At 47.1% G+C, this 26,933-nt stretch overlaps 1 protein-coding gene across 1 annotated transcript; it reads right to left on the reverse strand.

Moving 5' to 3' along the window:
* Positions 1 to 1,072: 1,072 nt before the first annotated feature.
* ccdc141 (coiled-coil domain containing 141) lies at positions 1,073 to 26,249 on the reverse strand. The gene is made up of 24 exons (XM_076112201.1): positions 26,145 to 26,249; positions 24,949 to 25,071; positions 24,589 to 24,834; positions 23,910 to 24,000; positions 22,835 to 22,953; positions 20,646 to 20,941; positions 20,428 to 20,557; positions 19,979 to 20,098; positions 19,576 to 19,908; positions 18,738 to 18,917; positions 18,465 to 18,626; positions 18,261 to 18,383; positions 17,587 to 17,793; positions 15,991 to 16,149; positions 15,473 to 15,610; positions 6,398 to 6,559; positions 5,616 to 5,804; positions 5,297 to 5,480; positions 5,054 to 5,166; positions 4,851 to 4,970; positions 4,553 to 4,701; positions 4,218 to 4,440; positions 3,258 to 3,586; positions 1,073 to 2,678 (listed from the first exon to the last, which is right to left on the reverse strand). The coding sequence occupies exons 1-24, from the start codon at positions 26,247 to 26,249 to the stop codon at positions 1,073 to 1,075; spliced, it is 5,607 nt and encodes a 1,868-aa protein (XP_075968316.1).
* Between the last annotated feature and the right edge of the window lie 684 nt (positions 26,250 to 26,933).

Consider the following 26,933-nt stretch of genomic DNA (forward strand, 5'->3'; position numbering starts at 1 on the left):
ACTAAATGAACATCATGCTGTATTGAAGAAGACTTGAAACTAGAGATTGAGACCATAAACTCATGTTTACAATGTTTACTGAGGTAATAAATCAAGAGAGAAGTAGAGTAATTTTCTCATAGACTTCTATACAACCAGAGGAGTCGCCCCCTGGTGGACACTAGAGAGAATGCAGCTTCAACACATGAAGCTTTGACTTCACTTTAACCTGGAGGTTGTCTCCTGAGTGTGACGGACTCATAAGCCAATCAGCTTGTTGTGCTAACATGTGCTAACGATGTACGGCTAAACGTTTCCTGGTGGAAGTCTTCTTTGGTTCCACGTTACTTTCATCGACCTCCATGTTCTCTGTGAGCAGCGGACAATGACGTCATGAACCGTTACAGCCCCAGTTAATAATTATTAAAGTAAAAGTCATTAACCAGTGATTTAGAGTGAGGATTATTATCAAACTACAGTATTAACATTAACACACACGTTAAAATGTCACTTCAGCACAATTTAAAACCGATGGCGATGTCTAAACGTAGCTGATATATATATTTTTAACATTTTGAATCCGCCTCCTGACAGAAGTTGGATCAACCAATCAGCTACATTGTTAGCATAGCATAGCATCAATCAAACCAAACTCTATTTAGAAAACAAGCATTTTAAAAGTTGTTTGCTCGTCGTCCTGCGGAGAGAACTAACAAAACATGAATTCAGACTTTTTACAAATCTTTCATCATTATGTTGTTATTTCAGCATCTTTTTTATCTGTTTATTGATATTAAATCACAGCAAAACAAACACAAATGATCCCGCGAGTAACGCAACACGATATCTAGCTTTACATTTGGTGTGAACGCAGCGTCACACCTGGATCAGCAGAGTCCTGGTTGATCCTCACACAGGTTTAATGTGGTGCAGGTCTACATCACTAAAGCACAGCAGGTGACGGGAAATCTAAAATGATGTGTTTCAGTGAAACCAAACACAAAAGCAGCAGATGGGTAAGAACCCAACGATATATATACAGTATATGAAGCATGTGTTAATGCAGGTGAAGGTAAGCTGTGTATTAATAATCTCAGAGAGTGTGTGTGTTATTGTGGAGCTGGTTATAAGCTACCCACCAGGTGAGCCGGGGCTCTGGGTCTCCCGTCAACTCCACCTCTAGCGTCACTGGAGAGCCCTCCATGACGGTGGCTCTAGACAGGGGCCTGGTGAAGCAGGGAGGGCCGGGTTTAGAGGCTGTTCCCTGGGGAAGAGACTCTGCCTGGGCAGGAGGAGGAGGAAAGGGAGGCCCTTGGATCTGAGGAGTAAGCCTGATCTCCTCACGGATGGCCACGGGCTGACAAATGTTTGGGTCTTGGTCTGGAGTTAGTAGATGGGGTGGAGAGAAAAGGGGGGTGTCATGCAGATTAGCCTGCAGAGCCAAAGCCTGGGTCTGTGGTTCAAGAGGAGGAGGTGCAGCAGGATCGGTGGGGCTGCTGGGGGTCATGCCAGGGTCATGCACACACTGCTGGGTATAGCTGGAGGTCAAGGACTCGTGGAAGGAGCAGACTGTCTGGTGGCTCTGACTGCTGGCGATGGTACTGATGCTGTTTGGCTCTGGAAGAACGGGGGCTTGTTCTTCAGGTGGACCTCCACCACTCTGGGAGAAGGGGCTTTCTTGTTGGGACCCTGAATTAATGCTACTCTGTGCCAAGGTGCAATGGCTGTTTGGAGGGGAGGACTGGCAGAAGGAGGTTTGTTTGACAGTCGTGGCTGTGGTCAGGCTGCTGCTTTGGGGCATGGCGACTGAGGAGGTCTCTTTGCTGGTTTGGGAGGAAGGTGCATCCTGGTCAAGACCACTCCTGGAATCCAGGTAAGACCGTGAAACATTTGCGTCTTGAGGGAGGGTTGTGGTGGTTTGGAGGCAAGGTGTACAGGATTCGAGGAGCCCAAAGGTCCTGACTTTGTGGAGAACAGGGTCTGTGAGAGCCTGAGAGTAGACAGTATCGATCTGTGGTAAGGCCTCCCTCTGGGATGAGGGGCCGTCTTGGGGTGAACAGAGGCCGTTACGATGACTGATGTCTAAAGGGGAGGACTGGAAGAAAATGATCTGTTGGGTAATTGTGCTGCTGTTGGTGAGAACGTCCCTTTGAGGTTTGGAGACCGTGGATGTTTCTTTCATGTCTCGATCGAGGCCACTCTCAGAGTCAGGGAAGGACTGTGGAAGACTGGAGTCTCGACAAAGGGCAGTTCTGTTTTGAGGAAATGTAGTGCTGCATTTGAAGAACCTGGTGTCTTTCTGGAGGTCAGGGTCTGGACCACCACAGCTGGACCGGGGGAGTGTGGTGCTGTGATTAAGTTCTGCAACCTGGGGAATAGGATCAGTCTGTAACAAGGTCTCCCCTTTGGATGCCACATGATGGGTGATACCTGGACTCATCTGAGGCTGGTTGCACCGACTGTTGTGCTCCTTCAATAAAGGATCAGTGCGTGAGGGGCTCCTCTTCTTGTCTGGAGGGTCGCTCTCGTGGACCGGGTATGATCCAGAGGGGATGCCGGGTTCAGGGTCATTACTCCGGTGAGCGTTGGATGTGCTGGTCTTTCCGGTCTTCAGGATGCTGCACAGAGTGCTGGTGAGGAGACTCGGAGCAGGAACCGTCAGCGGACTCTGGACAAACGAACTGGACTCTGCTCTGAACCTGTAACACACACAACAGGAACCAACTCAGACCAACAAACTTGTTCTGTGACTGTTGTTACATGTCCTCACTGTCCTTCTCCTGCCTCCTGCCTCACGTTTACATGAGATTATACTTTAGTAGTGCTGGGTATTGACTAGTGATCCGTACTGATCCCCCCTCGCAGTTCGTCTTAAAGTTCTGCTGACGATGGTTCTCCTCCAACATTCAGTGGAACATGTGTTTCTAGTCTCTGATCTCTGATCATGTTTCATTGTAAACAACCAATCAGAGGAGAGCTAGTAACGTTAGCAGCACCGCTAACGGCTAACCAACGGAGGTTCACTTCAGTTACATGATGATGCCTTCAGGCTCTGCTCAGTGAACATGAGTACTGGCTGAAGGTACATTATAACGTTATCATGACGTGTTCACATGTCATCTGTAAAATGTAGTTTTGGTGATAAACTTGAATAAATCCAGTAGTTTGAAGGAGATGTTTTCACATGAATATAAAATAGATATTAGAGATGAATTATGAGCTGTTTACCTTCTAACACGAGCTGTAAGAACATTATTACATCAGTAACTGATCCAGACCTGGTGCTGCTGTGCCGGCTGTTTGGAGGAGTTGGACAGCTCTCTGTCCGACTGGACTCTCTCTGTTGTCGGGCTGCACCAGTAGCGGTACCATTAGCGGTACCAGCAGCACTGTGCTCTGACTGGTTGATGTGGACACTGTGGGAACTGAAACAGAAACTCTCCTCAACGTCCGACTGAACCGTGATGGACTCCGGCGTCTCGGCCAGCGGCGGCAGGGAAATGTCGTCAGGTGACGCACAATCGTATTCGTCATTGGAGAGAGAATCGTCCGACATCACTTCCTGTTGCTGGAGCTGCGCCTCGGACAGGTGTCCTGCAGATGCATCCTGGGTAAAAAACATGTACATATATGGCTCACGGTCACAGGGTCTGTGTAGCTAGTTTGTTGTCACTTTATATCTGACTTTCTTCATTTATAGCTTTACAATAACTCATATTTACTCACTGAAGCAGCTAGCTAGCAGCTAACAAAAAGTAGAGCAGTAAAACAAACAAACGACAAAATGCTTAAATACTTAGACGACCAAAACATTTCAACAGTAGACTACTTGCGTCTGTGGAACCCTTTTGATCCAAAGATTAGTGCGGCTTCTACATGAAACCCTTGTGATATTATAGGGTTCTCGGTAGAATCACCTGGGTGGGTTCTAGATGACCACCTTGGAATAGTCAAGGGTTCTCGGTAGAACCCCCTGGGTGATATCTGAAAGAACCTCCAGAGAGGAGTCTGGGTGGAATGATTACACCATAAAAGAGTTCTCTGTAGAACCGGGTGGAACCTTTCACCCAATTATGTTGGGTTCTGGGAACCAACAAATGTTCTTCTTTGAGTAGAAGCCAAAGAACCTCATGTTGTTCTAGTTCGTACATTTATTTTTCATGTAAACATAAAACAAAAGAGGATCTGAACTGGACTCCTGAGGGACGCCACATGTTTAATGAACTCTGATGATTTACCTGAAGCGGTGTCACCACCTGCTTCTCCTTCTTCTGAAACTCCCTCTGGATGTCGGAGAACGTCGGGCCAATCACAGAGGGAGGGGGCGTGGCCTGCAGGTCAGTAGCGGCGGGCTGTGATTGGCCGTGGACGACGTGGACCCGTCGGTTGGGCTCCACTGGGGAGCAGGAGAGGCTGAAGGAGGAGTGGGTGGAGTGGTAGGAGGAGGTGTGAGACTGCTGTCTGAAGGAGAGACGACACATTAAACAGATAACAAGCTGCTCTTTCACTCACGATCAAAGAAATCATGGTTCCCAGAGGATTAACCATAATGTTGGTGATCGTTCAGTGATACCTGCTGTCCGTCTGTCTGTCTGCCTCTTGACTGCGGCTCTTCTGTAACGGAGGCTTCCTATTGGCCGCGCTCTGCCTCTTCACAGGAACCTCCTTCCCATCATGCTCGGCAGTCAGTTCGGGGGTGTGGCCTGTCTCCTTTAGCTCGTACTGGAGGATTCAGATCAGCTGATTATGATTTAACATCATATATATATATGTATTTATAGCAGTCGGATGACATCACTGAAAGAGTTCAGTTCTTCTAGTTTTTATGTTTTAAAACCATCAAACGTTTAATAAATGTTCATTATGTTTACCATGTCAGCCTCCAGTGAGCAGCGGTTATCTGTCTGCTCCTTCTTCTTCTTCATCTGTCTGTTTTCCTTCATCTTCTTCTCTTTCTCCTCCTCTTCTTCCTCTTCTTCCAGATTCTCCAGCTTTGATATCAGTGTGTAAACAGTCAATCAGCTGATCGTGTCGTTATTAAGTAAGTCTGTTCATCATCAGAGTGAAACTTCACCTTCAGTTTGGTCTCCAGCTCCATCAGTCCATGGCTCAGCTCTCTGATGGCCTCGACCATCTCGGAGTGTTTACTGACTGTCTTCTCTGTGTAGCGACGCCCCTCCTCCACGCCTGAAACACAGACACAACCCTGAGCTAGAAGATGAGGCTCAGCTTTGTCATTTCAAGATCTTATATTCTGTTGGTAGCGTCTGTCCAGGGACTCTGCAACATTTAGAGGAGTGTCCCTGTTGCTCCTCACCGTGCAGCCGGACAGCCAGCTCGGTGATCTGACTGATCCTCTCCTCCTGCTGAGGAACAGTCGGCCAGACGAACTTCTCAAACTGCCGGTAGAGAACGGAGACGGCTTCTGTGCTGCGACACTCGGAGGAGAACTTGCCCACGCGAGCGATGGTGGCGCTGGCCTCCTCACACCAGAACTGGTACTGTGAACACAGAGCGACGCGTCGTTATTACTCAGGACAAATATCACACATACCTGGACTCACATCAGACATCCAGGTATATGATAGGATGTGAGTCCAGTGTGATTGTAACCGACACACAGCAGGAGAAAGCACCTCCTCCACGGCTCGCTGCAGTCTGCAGCTCATCTCCAAAGTCTTCTGGTGCTCCTTAACGCTTCGCTCAAACTCTCCCGTCTGTCTCTGCAGCTCGTTGACGACGTCCTCCGCCTGCTTGGCCACGCCCCCGTCCTTGACCTCTGACCCCAGCCGGGCCGTCACAACCTGCAGACGTTTCCTGAGCACCTGCAGGATCAGAAGCTCTTCATGTTACATTTAGATCTTTGAAATAAGCTGAACGTCAGGTTTCTATGTAACGTTGTTACAACAGTTTGTGGCTGAGGAGGAAGATGTGACAAACACTGATTTTACTCCTCGTTTCTTCTTCTACTGTGGACAAAACATTCATGTCCTGCTGCCACGGACCTCCTCAGAAAGACCAGAAGAGCTCACATGCATCCAGAGATACAATCACTCATTCATCATTAAATCTGCTTTCACTTCAGAGAAAATGTTCTTTTCTACTTCTTTGTCATTTTAAATCCAGTTTTAATTCATCTGTTGAAATTCTTTAAATTACAATAAAATGTTAAGTTTATTTCTATCTCCCACTTTTATTTGTTTTATCTGTAAGAGGAAGTTTTTTACATCACTTTGAGCTACGTCGTCTGTCTGAAATGTGCTTTATTAAAGATTATTATTACTATGGGACAGATGACAGTTGAGGAGGTCTAACATCAGATACTGAAGCGCTGCTTTACCTCAGACCCTCAGACCTGATGCTTCTGAGTGAAAGCGGATGAGGACCAGATGAGGACCGCATGAGGACCAGGACTCACCTGCAGCTTCTCCTCGTACTGGTCCACCTGCTGCAGCTGGTTCCTGGAGGCCTTCGTGTTCCTCGTCCTGTCGTTTCTCTTCAGGTAGTTGAACCTCAGGTTACTGAACTTCTTCTTCAGCTCCTTGAAGGAGTCACGAAGCTGCAAAACAGTTTTATTCCATCATATACACTGATTATTAATGTGTGCATATTTTAATCAGTTGGCCTTAAATATTGCACAATCAAGTGTTAATATACACCTGACACTTTAATAATATACTTGTTTTAATAAACTCTTATCTGTTTGTCTATGTACCGTATTTCTATATTTTATTGTAGATGTCTATATGTTTCTATCTTTAGATAATGTCTGTAATGTTATGCAGCACCCACCAGCTCAAGGTCCTTGTATGTGCAAACAGACGCTTGTGATTCTGATAGCGGTTCATGTTTAGAAACCTCTTCCTGACTCACTGGACCTGATTTATCATCGTTTCTTTATTCATTGACAGCTTCACTTCCTTTATTCTCTATTAATATACTGAACACCAGGAAGCAGCTATGTGATGCTATCGGATGGATTGAGATGAAACTCTGTTTCCCAGAGGATGAACCTTTCTGTCATCTCTAGACATTTTGGGGTTTTGAACAAAACGTCTCATCAGCTTTTGGTATGATGGTGATGAAATATGGTTTTATAATATATTTGGTAATCCTGTGACTGTTCATCGAGCAGTTTAATCAGGTTTATCATCTATTGGTTCCTGCTCAAAATAAAAACAACAGTCTTTGACCTCATGGTGGCGCTAATTGAGAAGTTTTCATGCTGCATCATCTGGAAACTACAGCTGTTGAGATGTTTCACTAAAAGCCAGAAACCATCAACCTGCTGGTGACGCTGGAGCCACAGAATCACTAAAACTCAGGATAGGATTCATCCTCTGGGGAACATGAACAGTTGTTTCACATAGTCTCTTGTACACATCCATCCTCTGATGTCTGCTCGCAGCTGTAACTAAGTAGACGGAGCTTTGATGAGATTATTTTTAGAGCCGGAGAGTTTAAAGCCAGAGGGACATTTCTGCCTCGGTGTCGGATGTCTCATCTTTCAGCTGAGGACAGCTGAGAGACAGAGACGTCTGGGGGAACCCTGGATTGAGCAAAAGGAAGGAGCACTAAAATAACAAAAGGTTATTACCCAGAACCACCAGGAGCTAATGCAGTGAGTTCACCATGAAGACAACCAGGATGGACCACGGAGATCCCATTAAGGACTCCAAAAGATGATTACAAATGACTGTGACTTACACCAGAGTACCATGAAGTATCACAGGAGACCATGAAGTACACTGAACTACCCCTAAGAACCAAAAGACCCCACAAGAGATTCAGGTCCAAGAACTACCACCAAGCAACATAAAGACCACGATGACCAAAAACTACCATTGACTTCCACAGAGTACCACGAAGTACCTGCAAAAGTATCCCAGAATACCATAAAGTAAAATTGATTTAGAACTAATGGACTCCTGAGGACCATGAAGTGCCCCAAAAGAGATTACCGCAGAGTATCATGAACTATCCACAGTACCATGAAGTACCCCAGAAGGCTGCTGCTACAGACCTGGATGAGCTCACTGACACTGTGACATCTTACATCAGTTTTTGTGAGGACATGTGTGTGCCGAATAAAACCTTCTGCACATTCAACAACAATAAACCCTGGTTTACTGACAAACTCAGGCAGCTTCGTCGGGCCAAGGAGGAGGCCTACAGAGGTGGGGACAGGATCCTGTACAACCAGGCCAGAAACACATTGACGAGGGAGATCAGGGTAGCTAAGAGGAGCTACACTGAAAAGCTGGAGAAAAAGTTTTCAGCCAACAACCCCTCGTCAGTTTGGAGAGGCCTGGAAATACTCACAAACTACAGGAGACCATCCCCCCCCACTGAGGCCATTCACCAACTGGCTGACGACCTGAACGTTTTCTACTGCAGGTTTGATAAGCCTACTCTCACACCCCCCACCTGCCCCATCATCATCAAACAACCATCTTCTCCCCCTGCCTCCTCCTCACCTCTCCCAACCGACCCCCCACCGGCACTGAGGATATGCGAAGAGGATGTAAGTCGGCTCTTCCACAGACAGAAGATCAGGAAGGCACCAGGCCCAGACGGTGTGTCACCCTCGTGCCTGAAAGTCTGTGCTGACCAGCTGGCCCCCATCTTCACACAGATCTTCAACCGATCACTGGAGCTGTGTGAAGTCCCCTCATGCTTCAAACGCTCCACGATCATCCCAGTTCCCAAGAAATCCTCCAACACAGGATTAAATGACTACAGACCCGTCGCCCTGACGTCTGTGGTCATGAAATCCTTTGAGAGACTGGTGTTGACCCATCTGAAGGACATCACAGGGCCCCTGCTGGACCCCCTGCAGTTTGCCTACCGTGCAAACAGGTCGGTGGATGATGCAGTCAACATGGGACTGCACTACATGCTGCAACACCTCGACTCCCCAGGGACATACGCAAGGGTTCTGTTTGTGGACTTCAGCTCAGCGTTCAACACCATCATCCCAGCAATACTCCAACCCAAACTCTCCCAGCTCACTGTGCAGCCTCCACCTGTCAGTGGATCACTAACTTCTTGACTGACAGGACGCAGCAGGTGAGGCTGGGAAAAATCACATCCAGTACTCGGACTATCAGCACTGGCGCCCCCCAGGGATGTGTGCTCTCCCCACTGCTCTTCTCCCTCTACACCATCGACTGCACCTCAGAGGACCTGTCTGTTAAACTCCTGAAGTTCGCAGACGACACAACGGTCATCGGCCTCATCAGGGACGGTGATGAGTCTGCGTACAGACGGGAGGTTGAACAGCTGGTCCTTTGGTGCGGTCAGAACAACCTGGAGCTAAACAGGCTCAAAACTGTGGAGATGACAGTGGACTTCAGGAGGAGCCCCCCAACACTGCCCCCGCTCACCATACTCAACAACACTGTGTCTGCTGTGGGGACCTTCAAGTTTCTGGGATCCACAATCTCCCAGGACCTGAAGTGGGCTCCCAGCATCAACACCATCAGGAAAAAGGCACAGCAGAGGTTGTACTTCCTGCACCAGCTCAAGAAGTTCAACCTGCCTCAGGAGCTGCTGATCCTGTTTTACTCCACCATCATCCAGTCTGTTCTCTGTTCTTCCATCACTGTGTGGTTTGGATCGGCTACTAAACAGGACAGGAACAGACTGCAACGGATTGTCAGGTCTGCAGAGAGGATCATTGGTTCCAGCCTGCCCTCCATCCTGGACTTGTACTCCTCCAGAGTCAGGAAACGGGCTGGAAAGATCACTGCAGACCCCTCACACCCTGGACACAAGCTGTTCCAATTCCTCCCCTCTGGTAGGCGCTACAGCGCTCTGTACGCCAAAACCACCAGACACAGGAACAGCTTCTTTCCACTGGCCGTCACTCTCATGAACAATATATAATATTGCACTACTACCTCTGTCTGCACTACTGTATTATATATATATATATATATATATATATATATATATATATATATATATATATATATATATATATATATATATACACACTTTTTTTGGGATATATTTATACTTATATTGTATATAGCTGTTAAATGTTTATACCTCTGTTCTACTTTTTTGCTGCCCTTTTTTATTCTTATATATTTTTTCTTGTTTATTGTAAAATAGTGTATTGTTTGTACATTGAGAGCGGAGTGGAAACCGGAGACAAATTCCATGTATGCGTACGCATACATGGAATAATAACTAATAATAACTAAGAAGTATCAGGAAATATCAAGAGATAACCATGAAGTATCATGAACTATACCTGGGGAGAGTACTAGGAACTACCACAAAGTATCTGACAGAGTACAATGAAGTACTCCAGAGGACCATTAAGAGATTATCATAGCATCCAGGGAAGTACCTCAAAGTAACAATATCCTACAGTATTGTGTCATACCCCAGAAGATTGTTAGTTCAGATCTCTAAACCATTTAGGGAAAACCTGAGTAGAGACAGTTTTTGGAGCACGAAAAAAAAAAAAAATTCTAATACAAAGATGACCCACAACTTCCAGGAAGTAGCAGGAAGTAACACCAAGAGATAACCAGGAAGTAGCAGGAAGTAACACGAAGAGATAACCACGAAGTAGCCAAATCAAGGAGACCACAAAGCACCCAATGGTACCACAGTACCCCGTAGTACTTCAAATAACTAAAACATGAAGTACCATGAAATACCTCTAACAGTACCCACAGACCTAATTCAGATACCTTTCAGAGTTCAGCTGGCGGACTCTGTGATGAATTGGTCTACCTCTTGGGACCCTTAATGAGAACCAAAGATCCTCTGAATGTCTGTGGTGAAAATAAACATCCCACCAGAGAACAGAAATAGAACCATGTTTAAAAAAGAAGACCTGTAGATCCCCTTAAGGTGACTCAGCACTCAACCCTTCCTCCCTCTGATCCAGTGTTCATGGTTCATAGTTGACTCAGTGGTGGCGTCCCGTTACAGAGCCTCCAAACTTCGCTCTGAAGACCTCCAACTGGAAGTTCACTGATCTTGTTATCGTCGACACCTTGAGAATCAAAGATCAAACATCACTACATAAATGAACACATCTAGACTACGGGTAATCTGAACCCAAAGTGGACTTTCTGGAACTCCGTAGACATTATGTGTAGAGACGTCTTCTGGACATGATCGAGACGTTTGACGGAGTCTTGACAGACCTCCACAGGTACACACCTGGAAAGTGGTTTTGGTTTGGATTCCCTCTTTAGCTGTGTCTCCTTTCAGGCTTCATGTCCACTAACGGGGCGTGGTCCATGTCCTTCAGAGGACTGAGTGCTGAACCTGCGCTGATCCACATGAACTGGATCTTGGGATACTGAACCAATGACACAGAAGTTGTGTCCTCCACATCCGGGGAAAGGAAAGACGACACTTCTCAAATCCTTTGGGACGGGACGGCTAGTTGATCCGTTTAGATGAAGTCCAGGTCCCTGAACTCTCGACACAGACCTGGTTCAGTCACAGGAGTTGTTTCACCACAAACCTTCGAAGCTGTCAGTGCCTGAAGCACCGGTCCAAATTCAAATGAGGACATTTACTTTGACAGTTGAATCATTATTACAGCAGAAGTGAATCTTTGCTTTGAAAAGATGAACAAATGCAGAGAGGCCATGATGCAACAATAAACATATTAAACCATATTAAACAAAGCTCAAACTTCTTCTTCTTCATCTCTTACTGGAAGAAGAATCGTGACATTTCAGAGTGTTTGATCGCCACCAACAGAAACATGCATCTCCTCATGTACTTCTACTTGAGGGTACTTCATGGTACTACTGGATAGTTTCCACCAAGAGATAGCCATGAAGTAGCCAAATCAGGGAGTCCACAAAGCACCCAATGGTACCACAAAGCACCCAATGGTACCACAAAGCACCCAAGTTCATCAACACTCCACAGAGCCACACAGTGGTCAAACAACAGAATACCGTTAACAGGGTTCCTGTAATCTTTAAGAGAACCTCAAACACAACAACAAACAATAACACATGGTTGTATATTTCCAGCTGAAGCAGCTTCACAACAGAAGACATTCCTCAAATTACAGAACAGACTCCCTGAACGTCAGATACTTCGTCCTAAAGTGTATCCATAATGTTAAAATAAAGGTTATAGCTCTGACAAAGCGCCTCTTTAACATTAACATGAACATTAATATTAATAACAATCAATCATAACATCAGAGAGTATTGATCCAAACTCTGAGAACTTTGTTTGAGCGTCAAAGAGTCTCTGATATCAGCCTCAGCTGCTCCTGGAGGGTTCAGTGTGCTGGTGACATGCAGCACCAGGTGCATGATGGGAAATACCCGTTGGCTGACTCGGCCTGTATTTCTGCTCTAACCCCCCCCCCCCCCCCCCCCAACTCTCTCATGCCTCCAACAGCTGCTGCTCAGTGACACAGCAGATGGACACAGTTTGATGTTCTGGCTTCATTATTCACCTCCATCTCTTTACTGGAGCCACAAAATCCAACCGCTAATAACAGCAGAGCTCACAGTGTTTAGCTGAGGGGAAACACACACTAACACCAGGACACAACCTCCGGTCCTTTAAGTGAAGTCAAAGCTTCATGTGTTGAAGCTGCATTCTCTCTAGTGTCCACCAGGGGGCGACTCCTCTGGTTGTATAGAAGTCTATTAGAAAATGACTCTACTTCTCTCTTGATTTATTACCTCAGTAAACATTGTAAACATGAGTTTATGGTCTCAATCTCTAGTTTCAAGTCTTCTTCAATACAGCATGATGTTCATTTAGTACATTATGGTCCATTTAGAGTCACACAGACCCAGTCCTACACATATTCACAGAGGTCTGACTCTGTTTGACGTTAACTCAACATGTTCATTCATTTTCATTGAGGAAACAACAGTTCATTGCAGCAGCACCTAGTGGGCATTAGAGGAACTGCAGCTGAACGCACAGACTCCACTCAACTCTTATTCTTTTCATTTATGTATTTCATTCTGATAAACCCGCTGGAGGAAAGTGGACCACGAGGTCTGCTTTCTGAGGCTCTTTATGGACTCTGATCTGAAAGTGTCGGGCTGACTTCAGTTATATTTAGACTCTGATAAACCGAGAGGCCGCCGCAGACATTCGTCCTGACAGTTAAACTCCAGCAGGAGAAAGGATCCGCTTCAAACCAGCTGTGAAATGTAGCTCCAATATGTTCAATATAATATATATATAAAAATGATAGTTTCATTAGTTTAAAAGTCAGAGGATCTAAAGAAGATTGTGTAGCTGGTAAAGAAGGATGAAATAAAACGGTTTTACTGATTATAATAAATAAACTATTAAAGAAGAGACGTGAGTTTTTCCAGGAAACATCCAATAAAATCATTAGTTTACTTTCATTTTTATTACAGACCTTCAAAACAAAACAACATTTCATGAATCAATAATAAAATAATGATCAATCTAACTGATGTGAGTCTAACAGACAGCAGCTCCCTCTGCTGGTCGTGAGAACAGCGACAACCAATCAGAGCCGAGTGTCAGTGTCACCTGTCCAGGTACCGAACGTGGATTATATCTAGATATATAATATATATTATATATTAATGTCTCTTGTCTCCCGTCTACCCGTCTCCTGTCTCCCGTCTCTTGTCACCTGTCTCCCGTCTCTTGTCACCTGTCTCCCGTCTCTTGTCACCTGTCTCCCGCCTCCCGTCTACCCGTCTCCCGTCTCCCGGTCTCCCGTCTACCCGTCTCCCGGTCTACCCGTCTCCCGCCTCCCGGTCTACCCGTCTCCCGCCTCCCGTCTCCCCGTCTCCCGTCTCCCGCCTCCTGTCTACCCGTCTCCCGTCTCCCGTGTCTTGTCACCTGTCTCCCATCTCTTGTCACCTGTCTCCCGTCTACCCGTCTCCTGTCTCCCGTGTCTTGTCACCTGTCTCCCGTCTACCTGTCTCCCGTCTACCTGTCTCCCGTCTACCCGTCTCCTGTCTCCCGTGTCTTGTCACCCGTCTCCCGTCTACCCGTCTCCTGTCTCCCGTGTCTTGTCACCTGTCTCCCGTGTCTTGTCACCTGTCTCCCGTCTACCCGTCTCCTGTCTCCCGTGTCCCGTGTCTTGTCACCTGTCTCCCGTCTCTTGTCACCTGTCTCCCGCCTACCCGTCTCCCGTCTCCCGTGTCTTGTCACCTGTCTCCCGTCTCTTGTCACCTGTCTCCCGTCTACCCGTCTACCCGTCTCCCGTCTCCCGGTCTCCTGTCTCCCGTGTCTTGTCACCTGTCTCCCGTCTACCCGTCTCCCCGTCTCCTGTCTACCCGTCTCCTGTCTCCCGTGTCTTGTCACCTGTCTCCCGTGTCTTGTCACCTGTCTCCCGTCTACCCGTCTCCTGTCTCCCGTGTCTTGTCACCTGTCTCCCGTTTCTTGTCACCTGTCTCCCGTCTACCCGTCTACTGTCTCCCATCTCCTGTCTCCCGTGTCTTGTCACCTGTCTCCCGTCTCTTGTCACCTGTCTCCCGTCTACCCGTCTCCTGTGTCTTGTCACCTGTCTCCCGTCTCTTGTCACCTGTCTCCCCGTCTCCCGTCTACCCGTCTCCCCGTCTCCCGTGTCTTGTCACCTGTCTCCCGTCTCTTGTCACCTGTCTCCCGCCTACCCGTCTCCCGTGTCTTGTCACCTGTCTCCCGTCTCTTGTCACCTGTCTCCCGTCTCCCGTCACCTGTCTCCCGCCTACCAGTCTCCCGTCTCCCGTCTCCCATGTCTTGTCACCTGTCTCCCGTCTCTTGTCACCCGTCTCCCGGTCTCCTGTCTCCCGTGTCTTGTCACCTGTCTCCCGTCTCTTGTCTCCCGTCTACCCGTCTCCTGTCTCCTGTCTCCCGTCTACCCGTCTCCTGTCTCCCGTGTCTTGTCACCTGTCTCCCGTGTCTTGTCACCTGTCTCCCGTCTACCCGTCTCCTGTCTCCCGTGTCTTGTCACCTGTCTCCCGTCTACCCGTCTCCTGTCTCCCGTGTCTTGTCACCTGTCTCCCGTCTACCCGTCTCCCGTCTACTGTCTCCCGTCTACCCGTCTCCTGTCTCCCGTGTCTTGTCACCTGTCTCCCGTCTCTTGTCACCTGTCTCCCGTCTCCCGTCACCTGTCTCCCGCCTACCAGTCTCCCGTCTCCCGTCTCCCATGTCTTGTCACCTGTCTCCCGTCTCTTGTCACCCGTCTCCCGGTCTCCTGTCTCCCGTGTCTTGTCACCTGTCTCCCGTCTCTTGTCTCCCGTCTACCCGTCTCCTGTCTCCTGTCTCCCGTCTACCCGTCTCCTGTCTCCCGTGTCTTGTCACCTGTCTCCCGTGTCTTGTCACCTGTCTCCCGTCTACCCGTCTCCTGTCTCCCGTGTCTTGTCACCTGTCTCCCGTCTACCCGTCTCCTGTCTCCCGTGTCTTGTCACCTGTCTCCCGTCTACCCGTCTCCCGTCTACTGTCTCCCGTCTACCCGTCTCCTGTCTCCCGTGTCTTGTCACCTGTCTCCCGTCCCCCGTCTCCTCACCTGGGTGAAGTCATCGTTGAGGAGGCGGGTCAGCAGCTCGTCCTCCCGACGAGTCTCTTCATTCAGAGACGAGACACAAAGAGAGTCCAGAGAGATGAGACGAGTCTCCAGCTGCACCACTCTGAAACATGTCCAACCCTACAGGTACACAAAGTACTCAGATCCTGTACTACTAGTACAAGTACAGCAATGTACGACAAGGAGTACAAGTACAAGTCCTGCATTCGAAGTATTACTTTATGGACAAATACAGAAGTATTATTGGTAAAATATAGTTAAAGTATCTACAGTAAAAGTATTATCATCTTCATATAGTGAAAGTATAATCCTTCATCAGCAGTAAAAGTACACAAGTTGTACTGGTGTCAAGTATCTAAAGTACTGGTCTCTGATCTGAGACATGAATCTGATGAATATAGTAAAAAGTACTATTAGCTCTGAGATGTACACAGAGTAAATACTGAAGTACAGGAGCTCCTTGTGGTACTTCAGTACAGTACTGCAGTAAAAGTACTCACACTGATGGCGACAGCGGAGCAGATTTCTGTCCTCAGTGTTGAAGCCGTTTCCAACAGACTCTGGATCTGTTTCTCTCTGAGTCCACTCTGATCAACCTCACTGGATCCACACGGACCAGCGGGACCAGTTCCAGGGTCCGACTGGAGCAGCGCCTCCAGCTGGACTCACAGACAACAACACGCACACTAGTAATGAATACTTTTACTGTGTCCAACAGTCAGACTCACGTACGTATATATAACAGTATATGACGGTGTGGAGTCAGGACGGGTTTTTATTGGGACGATAAATTATTGTTTTTCTCTTTAAACTAATCTGTCGATCACAATCAGAACAGAACTTCCTCAAATGTCCACTAGAGGCTCCTAAAGAGCCGATCCTCATAGACCTCCATGTTAAAATCAACTTTACAGCCTGAAACTAAAAACAGTTTTATTCTCTTTAAATAATATCAGAATCAGAATCAGCTTTACTGGCCATGTATGCGTACGCAATAAACAAGAAAACAGAACAGATGTAGGTATAAACTAGTGCTGGGATTAATGGCTGTGGTGGTTGAGCGCTGCTGCAGAGGGGACAGAGGGGGGGGGGGGGGGGGGGGAGGGGTTCAGGGAACGGTGCCGGGTAGAGCCTGGTAGAGCCCGGTGCCGGGTTCAGCTGCTTAATGAGCCGCAGCTGAAGCCGATCTTTAATCGTGTCTCCTCTCCCATATAAACACGAGTAGTGACGGAGGTGCGAGAGGGAAAATGCCAGAAGGAGACACCGGCTGGAGAGGCGACAGAGAGGACAGATCATCCCGAGAGAGGCGTGCACGTGCAGGACTGTAGCTCCAGCTTTGCCTCGTTGGTCCATCTCCTCAGTCTTCACCTCAGGCTTTGCAGATTTTAGTTTCTGCCTGCAGGTCGGGAGGAGATGGACCAGACAGTGATCAGAGAGTCCCAGAGCTGCACGGGGGACTGAGTGAGATGCGTCCTTCATTACAGTGGAGCAGTGGTCCAGTGTGTTTCTGTTCCTGGTGCTACACTTAATATGCTGTCTGTATTTAGGCAGTTCTTTGCTGAGGTTTGCTCTGTTGAAGTCCCCAAGAACAATGAGCAGGGAGTCTGGGTGTTTGTGCTCCGTGTTGGTGATCTGCTCAGCAGGTGTTGAGGGCCTCACTCACACAGGCCTGAGGATGTAGACACCGACCAGGATGAAGGAGGAGAACTCCCGCGGTGATGGAATATGATGGTTCATGAAAACCGTTTGTACAACTCACCTGTTTGAATTTAGTCTTAAAGGTAGATATGATTACTGGCGTGGCCTCTTTGAGTGACAGGTCGGTGTGGTCTCAAGACTGTAGTGACAACTCACATGGCTAGTTTGAAAACTGCTGCAGCCGGTGAGCTAACCGCTAACTCGTTAGCCAGCTAGTTTCTTTATATTTATATTATTTTATATTTTTTGCTCTCAGGGTTGTTCATTTTATTTCAGTGGCGTTAATGACGAACACGATGCAACAGAACAGATAGTGAATGTGAAATACACTTAAATTAATTCAGATTAACGGCTGTTAAACATGTTTCTCTCTGACGCTCCTCAGCAGAACAGCTGACCTGTTTGGCTGTGAGGTGGAAGCTGCTGCTCAGGTCCAGGATGGACTCGCTCTGATGGATCTTGTTCTTCACTTTCTCCTGGAGCTTCAGCAGCTTGGACAGATCCTCCTCCTTCACTCCCTTCGACTCCTCCACCTCCAGCCGGTCCTGGACACCGCTCAGAGTCTCCCAGCTCTTCCCCATGAACTCCACCTCGGCGTCGAGGCGCTGGAGAAGGAAAGAGAGCATGTCTGATGCTGAAACAGAAACGTTCTTGTAGTCCCTACAAGTAGTCCATGGACTTCAGGAGACCTAGTGGTCTCGTAGATTCCTACATGTGCTAAAGTCTTAGGAGTCCCCACAGTCCTAAAGACCCAGTAGTCCTTAATGTCACAATCCCAAGGGTCCCAAATTCTAGCTGTAACCACAGTCCAACAATCACAGCTGTCCCAGGAGGCCCGATGGTACTGGTTCTGGACCATTGGAACACCAGGGACTCCTGTGATTACACTTCCAGTAGTCCCTGCAGTCCAAAAGACTCAATGGTCCCAACAGTCCAACGGACCCAACAGTCCAGCTGTCCCGCTGGTTCCAAGGACCCAACAGTCCCTACAGATAAAAAGTCGCAATGGTCCAAAAGTCCTAGCAACAGTCCTCATGATGAAAAAGTCCCAATAATGTCCCAGCTGACTTACGGTAAAATGTGGTCTGGCCTGGCTGTAGTGCTCCAGCAGCCTGGAGGTCTCCAGGTCTGAACCCAGATCTATCAGAGTGCAGGAGTCCAGCATCTCAGAGATGCAGTTCAAGTCCTGCAGGGTCTGGAAACACAAAGCATTCTGGTACCCAGGTACAATGACTCTGCAGTATCAGATTCAGCACCACCACAGAGTAGTTCCTACCTTGTCCAGTCTCTCCTGGTATTTCCTGCAGTACTGGTGCTGCTGGATCTGGATTTGTTGGTGACTCCGCAGCTCGTTCACTTCCTGTTTGGTTCTGCCGAGTCGCTCCACCGTCTGCTGCACCGCCGACACCAGCGACTGCAGGTTCAACGCTCCCGACACCTGACACAACACATAAAAGAACGTCTAACTGAACTCTTCTTTATGGTTCACGGAACCTTCTCGTACAGATGTATGACTTCTCATCTGAACCCTCGACGGCTGACTGGTTACCGTTGCGACAGTCTGGACGCAGTCGGCTCCCAGTTCCTGACAGGTGAGGATCTTCTGTAGCGTTTCCTGCCAGCAGGCGTCCAGCTGCTTCTTCTTCTTCTTCTTCCTGGAACTACCTGCTTCCTCTTCCTCCGATCTCTTCCTGTAGATCTCCATGAGTTCTTCCATCTCCTCCTCCACCTGAAGAACAGCAGCACCAGCACAGTTCATCACTCCTCTGACGGACTCAACAGGTCTCCACAGAGCAAACGTATGGGTCAGAGGTCAAAGGAAGACGATGTCCAATACTTTGGTCGGGTCTCCAGACTGCCAAAGGGAGACAGTTATTCACACCTACAGCCAATTTAGAGTCTTCAATTAACCCGAGCTGCAGGTCTTTGGACTGTGGGAGGAAACCCACGCTGACACGGGGAGAACATGCAACTCCACACAGTTCAGCTGTGAGGTGTTAGCAACCACACCATTACATTACATTAGTAATTTAGCAGACGTTTTTATCCAAAGCTACTTACAATTCAGATCCTATCACACCGTAGGAACAGCTACGGGAGCAATTTTGGGGTTAAGTGTCTTGCTCAAGGACACATCGACATGCGACTAGCGGAGCCGGGGATCGAACCGCCGACCCTCTGATTGAAGGACGGCCCTGTGCTCCACTTAGTCACAGGTCGCCCCGTGCAGCCCCGCACAAATACACTAATAATCATCGGTTCACCTTAAAGGACTCAGGGATTTTTAGTGTGCAGGGAAGCGAAGAAAAGAGCTGCATATGATCCGGGTCTTGCCGGTTAGAAAGACCTGGATCCAGTGGACTGAGGACACCAGAGGAGACCCTGACCTGCTGGGCGGTCCGGAGGAAAGAGACGAAGGGTTGCAGCAGCTGCAGGTTTGAGTCGATCCTCCTGTTCCGACTCTGCAGCTCCTTCAAGACCAGATCAACTCGAACGGAGAATTCAGGACTCGGTGGACCGGTCAGGTCGGCAGCTGGAGGATCGAGCCGAGTTCTGGTCCGTGAACCCGCTCCGCCTCTCTTCAGCTGCTCCGTCAGGGCCTTCAGAGGGGACAGCTGTCTGCTGGTCTCACTGGGAGGCTGGGACCTGGTCTCGCTGGTGTGCAGAGCTCTGATCTGATCCAGGATCTGCTTCATGTTCTCTGCATCCTGACCTGCAGACTGGAGACAAACAAACACTGAAACCTTCACACAAATGTTATAAAGAAATTGTGTGTGTGTGTGTGTGTACCTCAGCTTGTGTACGTAACTGCAGGTGTGTGTTCAGAGTGTGTTCGGCTTCAGAAAGGTGCCGTCCTGCTTCAGAGCTGATAGACAACAAACTGCTGCTCTGCTGCAGCCAGCTGCTGATCTATGACACACACACACGCGCACACACACACACACACGTGCACGCACACTCAAAGTTTTTCTGAAACTAAATATAATTTAATAAATTGATAAATATAAACTATATTAGAATGTTCTGTGTAAATCTGTAGGTTGAAAGAGACAGAAAAGGTTAAATATTTGTTTCTGAGTCGAAACATTCAGTCGACATCGTTTAAATAAGATGTGAAATGTTCATTTATTAAATATATTATAGTTTATTGAATTAAATTCTCTGCAGGCCTTTGAACAACCATCAGCGGCCGTAGTTTGGTCTGCGGCCGTAGTTTGACAGTAAGAGGGAGGAGTCACCTTGTCCACCAGGTGTTCACATGACGACAGCAGCTGGAGCCTCCGATTGGTCGGGAGCGTTTGGTGGGCGTGGCCTTCTCCACCAGGATTCTCCTTTCCCAGCATGCTCTGCTGCCCTGCTGCCTGCACACTACACCACAGAAGAAGAAGAAGACAGTCATGATGATAAACACTGATGTTTCCTGTCTTCATCATGAGCTGGATCACAGAGATCTGACCTGGATCCAGACCGCTGGTCTCTGGTCTCCTCTGATCCGGATTCAGGCTGCACATCTAACCCAAATCTAGGGTACATGTCTGATCCTGGTCCTGGCGTCTGGTCTAATCTGGATCCAGGCTGCAGGTCTCTGGTCTCCTCTGATCTAGAATCTGACTTGAGGTCTGGTCTAGAATCAACCATCAGGTTTAATTTACATCCAGACTGCAGGTTTTTGGTGGCCTCTGGTGATCCAGACTTCAACTCTAATCTGGATCCTGACTCGAACATTTTGTTCTCCTTTGATCTGGATCCAGGCTGCAGTTCTGATCCGGATTCAGGTTTCAGATATAATTTGGAACCTGACTCGAAGTTACTGGTCTCCTTTGATTTTGATCCAGGAGCCACGTCTCTGGTTTGTTCTGTTCTGGATCCAGGCCTTTCATCTGATCCGGATCCCTGTGTCTGGTCCGATCTGGATCCAGGCTGAAGGTCTCTGGTTCGTTCTGTTCTGGATTCTGACTCCAGGTCTGCATTCTCTGCTGATGTGGATCTAGATTGCAGGTCCTGGTCCAGGATCTTCCAGTCCTGTAGTGAGGACAAAGTATTTCATTGAGTACTGCAGTAAAACTGGTATAAATACTACTTCCTGTCTTACTGATGGAGGAAGTACTTCCTGAAGTAAAAGTACTAAAACTCAACATGAATATCTATTTTATATTCATAAACATCGCCTTCAAACTACTGGATTCATTCAAGTTTATCACCAACACTACATTTGACAGATTACATGATAACGTTATTAATACTCATTTTCACTGAGCAGAGCCTGAAGGCATCACGATGTAACTGAGCAGAGCCTGAAGGCATCACGATGTAACTGAGCAGAGCCTGAAGGCATCACGATGTAACTGAGCAGAGCCTGAAGGCATCACGATGTAACTGAGCAGAGCCTGAAGGCATCACGATGTGACTGAGCAGAGCCTGAAGGCATCACAATATAACTGAGCAGAGCCTGAAGGCATCACATTGTCACCTAATGGACGTCTGTCTGTACCTCGTGTTCCTTCTTATGGACCATGATGCCGTTCTCCGCCTGTTGGAGCTGCAGTCTAATGGCCTGGTCCGCCGTCCTCCTCCGGTCCTGCAGCGCCTCCACCAGATCCTCCAGCCTCAGAGCCGCCCCCCCGCTGCACTGGGAACTCTGGGAAGAAGACGCAGCATCGGCATCAATCCACACAATCCAGTCAATCAAACAGACAGGTACTGTAAATACCTGACTGTCAGTGAAGTAGCCTCTAGATCAGAGGTAGCCAACACGGTGCCCGCTGGCACCCTGTCGCCCACAAGGCATGTTCTAAAAATAGCACTAGTCACCATTGGAGCTCCGTCTAAAATTGTAGTTGCTGTTCTTTTTTAATCAAAAACGCTTGCATTAGTGTAGATTTTAAAATGACAATATTTCTTGTCATAAGAGAGTTGGGTAACCGGAGGCGCACGGCGGACAGCCAGAACAAGGCCGCCACACCGCACTAGGTTTTCATGTTCCGAATGGCAGGCGCTTCCCGTTGGCGCCAGACGCGCGCCGCGAGCGCACCCCGTCGTAGGAGGGTTGGATCCCCCGCTCGGCTATAGACGAGACTGGTTACTAGTTTCTTCGTGGAGAAAAAGGTACCATTGGAAAAGCTGGTTTGGAAAAACAGACGGGGCTCCCGCGATGACGGGCCGGCATGCAGGCTTCATTGCGCAATGCAAAGGTGACCCAGACTTCGCAAAATTTCTACATTACCACTGCATCATTCACCAGCAGGCGCTATGTGCAAAAGTAACCGGCTTTGATCATGTGATGATACAAAAATATCAGAGATGTGATACCTCTGACTTTCAAATGTTGAAACAGATTAACAGAAATAAAAGTTGCATGTTTAAATATGTTTGTGTAGCTATACCATCATTGTTGTGGAAATCATTCTTAATAATTATTGTGAGGAATAATTAACTGACGTGATCAAACAGTCTCTTCACATATATTATTATTATTATTAAAAGGTGATCTGTGCAACTTTGTTATTCAGGAAGTTTGTATCAAATAAGTAGCCCTTCGTACTACTCGGTACCCTTGAAGTAGCTCTCAGTTTAAAAAAGGTTGGTGACCCCTGCTCTAGATGCATGAAGACTGCAGCTTTACTTCTATAAACACATGGCATTCACCTCCTCCTCCTGCAGTCCTCCTCCTCTCCTCTGGAGGTCCTCGGTCCTCTTCAGCTGTCTGAGTTTCTGCAGCACAATGCTACTGCTGGTTAAAACCTGCAGAGATTTTCCCAGAAGATCTGGAATCAAAACACAACGAAACAACGATGAAGATTATAACTAATAATAACTTATCACCACATTAGAACCTACAACAAACCAGTTCAAACCCGTTTATCTAACGTTTAAACCGGTTTATCTAAAGTTTAAACCGGTTTATCTAAAGTTTAAACCGGTTTATCTAAAGTTTAAACCGGTTTATCTAAAGTTTAAACCGGTTTATCTAAAGTTTAAACCGGTTTATCTAAAGTTTAAATCGGTTTATCTAAGGTTTAAACCGGTTTATCTAAAGTCTAAACCGGTTTGTCTAAGGTTTAAACCGGTTTGTCTAAAGTTTAAACCGGTTTATCTAAGGTTTAAACCGGTTTGTCTAAAGTTTAAACCGGTTTATCTAAAGTTTAAACCGGTTTATCTAAGGTTTAAACCGGTTTATCTAAAGTCTAAACCAGTTTATCTAAGGTTTAAACCGGTTTGTCTAAAGTTTAAACCGGTTTGTCTAAAGTTTAAACCGGTTTGTCTAAAGTTTAAACCAGTTTATCTAAAGTTTAAACCGGTTTGTCTAAAGTTTAAACCAGTTTATCTAAAGTTTAAACCGGTTTATCTAAGGATCTAACGTTTAAACCAATTTATCTAACGTTTAAACCGGTTTATCTAAAGTTTAAACCGGTTTATCTAATGTTTAAACCGGTTTATCTAACGTTTAAACCGGTTTATCTACAGCTGATCTACCTTTTTGTTTTCAACATGGCGACTCCTTAGCCAGCGGCTAACAGCTAACGATGCTAATGATGCTAACTACGATGAAAGTGCAGAAACCCCAACCTTAAAATCCAAGATGGCGCTCCGAGCAGCAACAGTAAACAAGCTGCAGTAATATACCTTTTATTAGCACTTATTTCTGACTTGGGTTAAGTCAGTCGTACATATATATAGTATAAATACTACTGATACTACGAATAATACTATGACTGGTTACCTCTCCTCAGAACGTTGTATGAGAGCTGGACCTCCGTCAGTCTGTCTGGTTTGAACTGTAGATCCTCCACCCTGTCCAGACAGACAGAAAACTGGAGACAGACAGACAGAGAGAGAGAGACAGAGAGAGAGAGAGACAGACGGACAGAGAGAGAGAGACAGACTGACAGAGAGAGAGAGACAGACGGACAGAGAGAGAGAGAGAGACAGATCGATAGATAGACAGATAGAGAGAGAGAGACAGACGGACAGATAGATGTTGGTGGTGTGGAGGTGTGGAAGTAAAACAGGAAGGGAAATATAAACATTGGTCACAGGAGGACCCGTCTCTCTCCATCATTAAATATGATGGAGGAGACAGGAGGACCCGTCTCTGGTTCACAGACTAAAATAGAAGCACAAAGCTCTTTGTTGGGACCGGTTTAAATAAAGGCTGCAGCAGGTGTTTCTAATAAAACGGATGCCTGCACCGCCTGAGGAACGTGAGGCTGAAATAAATTCCTCTTCTTGAACCACAAATTATGATCAATTACTACAAATATGAATCAGAACTGAACCACACTAAACAGCAGGGCTACGACTATGTGCTGGGGTTATCCTCTGGGGAGCAGGAATGGGATCAGGAAGGTTGTGAATGAAGTCGTTTCCTAACATCGTCCATGTTTCTAGAAGCTTCCTACCTCCTCAGCTCGGCTGTAGAAGTCTTTAGCCAGCATCAAGACTTCCTGTCGTCTCTGCAGCAGGCGGAGGAGCAGCGACCATCCTTCAGTCAGAGACGCCACCATGGCCTTGTGCACTTCCTCCTCTTCCTCCTGCTTCTTCGTCCTCTTGTGCTCCATCAGCCCTTCATCCCTCGTCCTCGTCCTCCTCAGCTGCTCTGTCTGTTGGTTCTTTTCCACCACAGCCAGAACCTCCCCCTCATGTTTCTGGAACAACAAGAACAGACTGTAGCATGCAGCATGGCTGTGTCTGGTCTGATTGGCGTACTCGGTGTGTCCGGTGTGTCTGCTGTATCTACTCTTTCCGTCTTCCGTTTGTACCTTGAGCTTCTCCATCAGCTGCTCTTGTTCCTGGATCAGAGTCTGGTTTTCTCTCTGGTTCGATCCGACCTCACAGAGACCTGGATGAACCTGGACCAGCTGGAGGCGGACCAGAGACCCACTCTGTGTACACACACAACTTTAGAAGTTCATCAAATGTTTCTTATGTAAATTATGATTATTATTATTAATAATATCAATAATATTTATTTATACTATTAGTATTATTAATAATAAAATATTCTTATTATTAATAATAACAATAATAATGAATCTGGTTGGAGTCAGTTAACTAGTTTGTTGTCACATGAACTGTGAATATTATTTTGTTCTCCACACTGCGACATGTTGACGGCTTCAGGTCAGAAGCAGATGTGTGTGTGTGTGTTACATTCCTCAGGATGATACAGTATCTCTGGCATGTCGACCGAAAAAGACACAACGTGACGCGTGACCACACAAACACACACTTTAAAAACAACGACTAATAGCTCCTAAACTCACGCACACACACACAGTTCTATAACAGGAAACAACCAGCACGTGAACAGAACAGCGACTGACCTCAGATGTCCTGAAGCCTCCAAAGGAACAAACACAGTTTCAAGACTTGACCCTGAAGAGTGTCTCCTCCTGGTGAAGTTTGAGAAGCTAAGTAGCTATTTAGCTCACTAGCTAGCCAGCTCTAGAGATGGACACGCTAGTTAGCTCACTAGCTAGCCAGATCTAGAGATGGACACGATAGTTAGCTCACTAGCTAGCCAGATCTAGAGATGGACACGATAGTTAGCTCACTAGCTAGCCAGCTCTAGAGATGGACACGCTAGTTAGCTCACTAGCTAGCCAGATCTAGAGATGGACATGCTAGTTAGCTCACTAGCTATCCAGATCTATAGATGGACACGCTAGTTCGCTCACTAGCTAGCCAGCTCTAGACATGGACACGCTAGTTCGCTCACTAGCCAGCTGTCTGTCCGTCTCCAGAGCTCCCGCCTGCTCTCCTCCTGGTCAACACCGTCTGCCAGCGGCAGGGCCTGCGGGGTACGCTAGCTAACGAGCTAATTCTTGTCTAATGTCTAATGTCTGATGAACAGAAGTGGTTTTGGTTTCATCTAAAGTGGGTTGTAAAACAATAGATGTGATCTGAATACGTCTCCCACCATCACGTCCTATAAGGAACCGTCCCTCAGACAAACCTTGAGTACAGAGACAACGATCAGCGATTGGCCGGCCTGGATGGCGATGGTACTCAGAGTGGTGACAGAGCGAGGAAGCTTCATGTTCCCTTCTCCTCCAGCCATCCTTCCTGTCTCCTCGGCCTCTCTGGCCGTCATCAACAAAGAAGATGAAGTTCTCTCTTCTTCTTCTGCGTCTCTTTAAATGTTTAAAGTCATCTTGAAGTTTCACAGTCCCTGAACCAGTTTGTCGAGTCTGGTTCCCATTGAGAACGCAGGTTCTGGTGCTGGTGTTGTTGGGAGGTTCCTGTTCTTTAGTGTCCTACAGAACACGGAGAACATCAATGAATCAACAGTGTGACGATTGGGAGGTTCCTGTTCTTTAGTGTCCTACAGAACACGGAGAACATAAATTAATCAACAGTGTGACGATTGGGAGGTTCCTGTTCTTTAGTGTCCTACAGAACACGGAGAACATAAATTAATCAACAGTGTGACGATTGGGAGGTTCCTGTTCTTTAGTGTCCTACAGAACACGGAGAACATAAATTAATCAACAGTGAGACGATTGGGAGGTTCCTGTTCTTTAGTGTCCTACAGAACACGGAGAACATGAATGAATCAACAGTGAAACGATTGGGAGTTTCCTGTTCTTTAGTGTCCTACAGAACACGGAGAACATCAATGAATCAACAGTGTGACGATTGGGAGGTTCCTGTTCTTTAGTGTCCTACAGAACACGGAGAACATAAATGAATCAACAGTGTGACGATTGGGAGGTTCCTGTTCTTTAGTGTCCTACAGAACACG

Source organism: Anarhichas minor, unplaced genomic scaffold (assembly GCF_050575085.1).
Source record: "Anarhichas minor isolate MPS153535 unplaced genomic scaffold, ASM5057508v1 ptg000048l, whole genome shotgun sequence".
NCBI classification, from domain to species: Eukaryota; Metazoa; Chordata; class Actinopteri; order Perciformes; family Anarhichadidae; genus Anarhichas; species Anarhichas minor.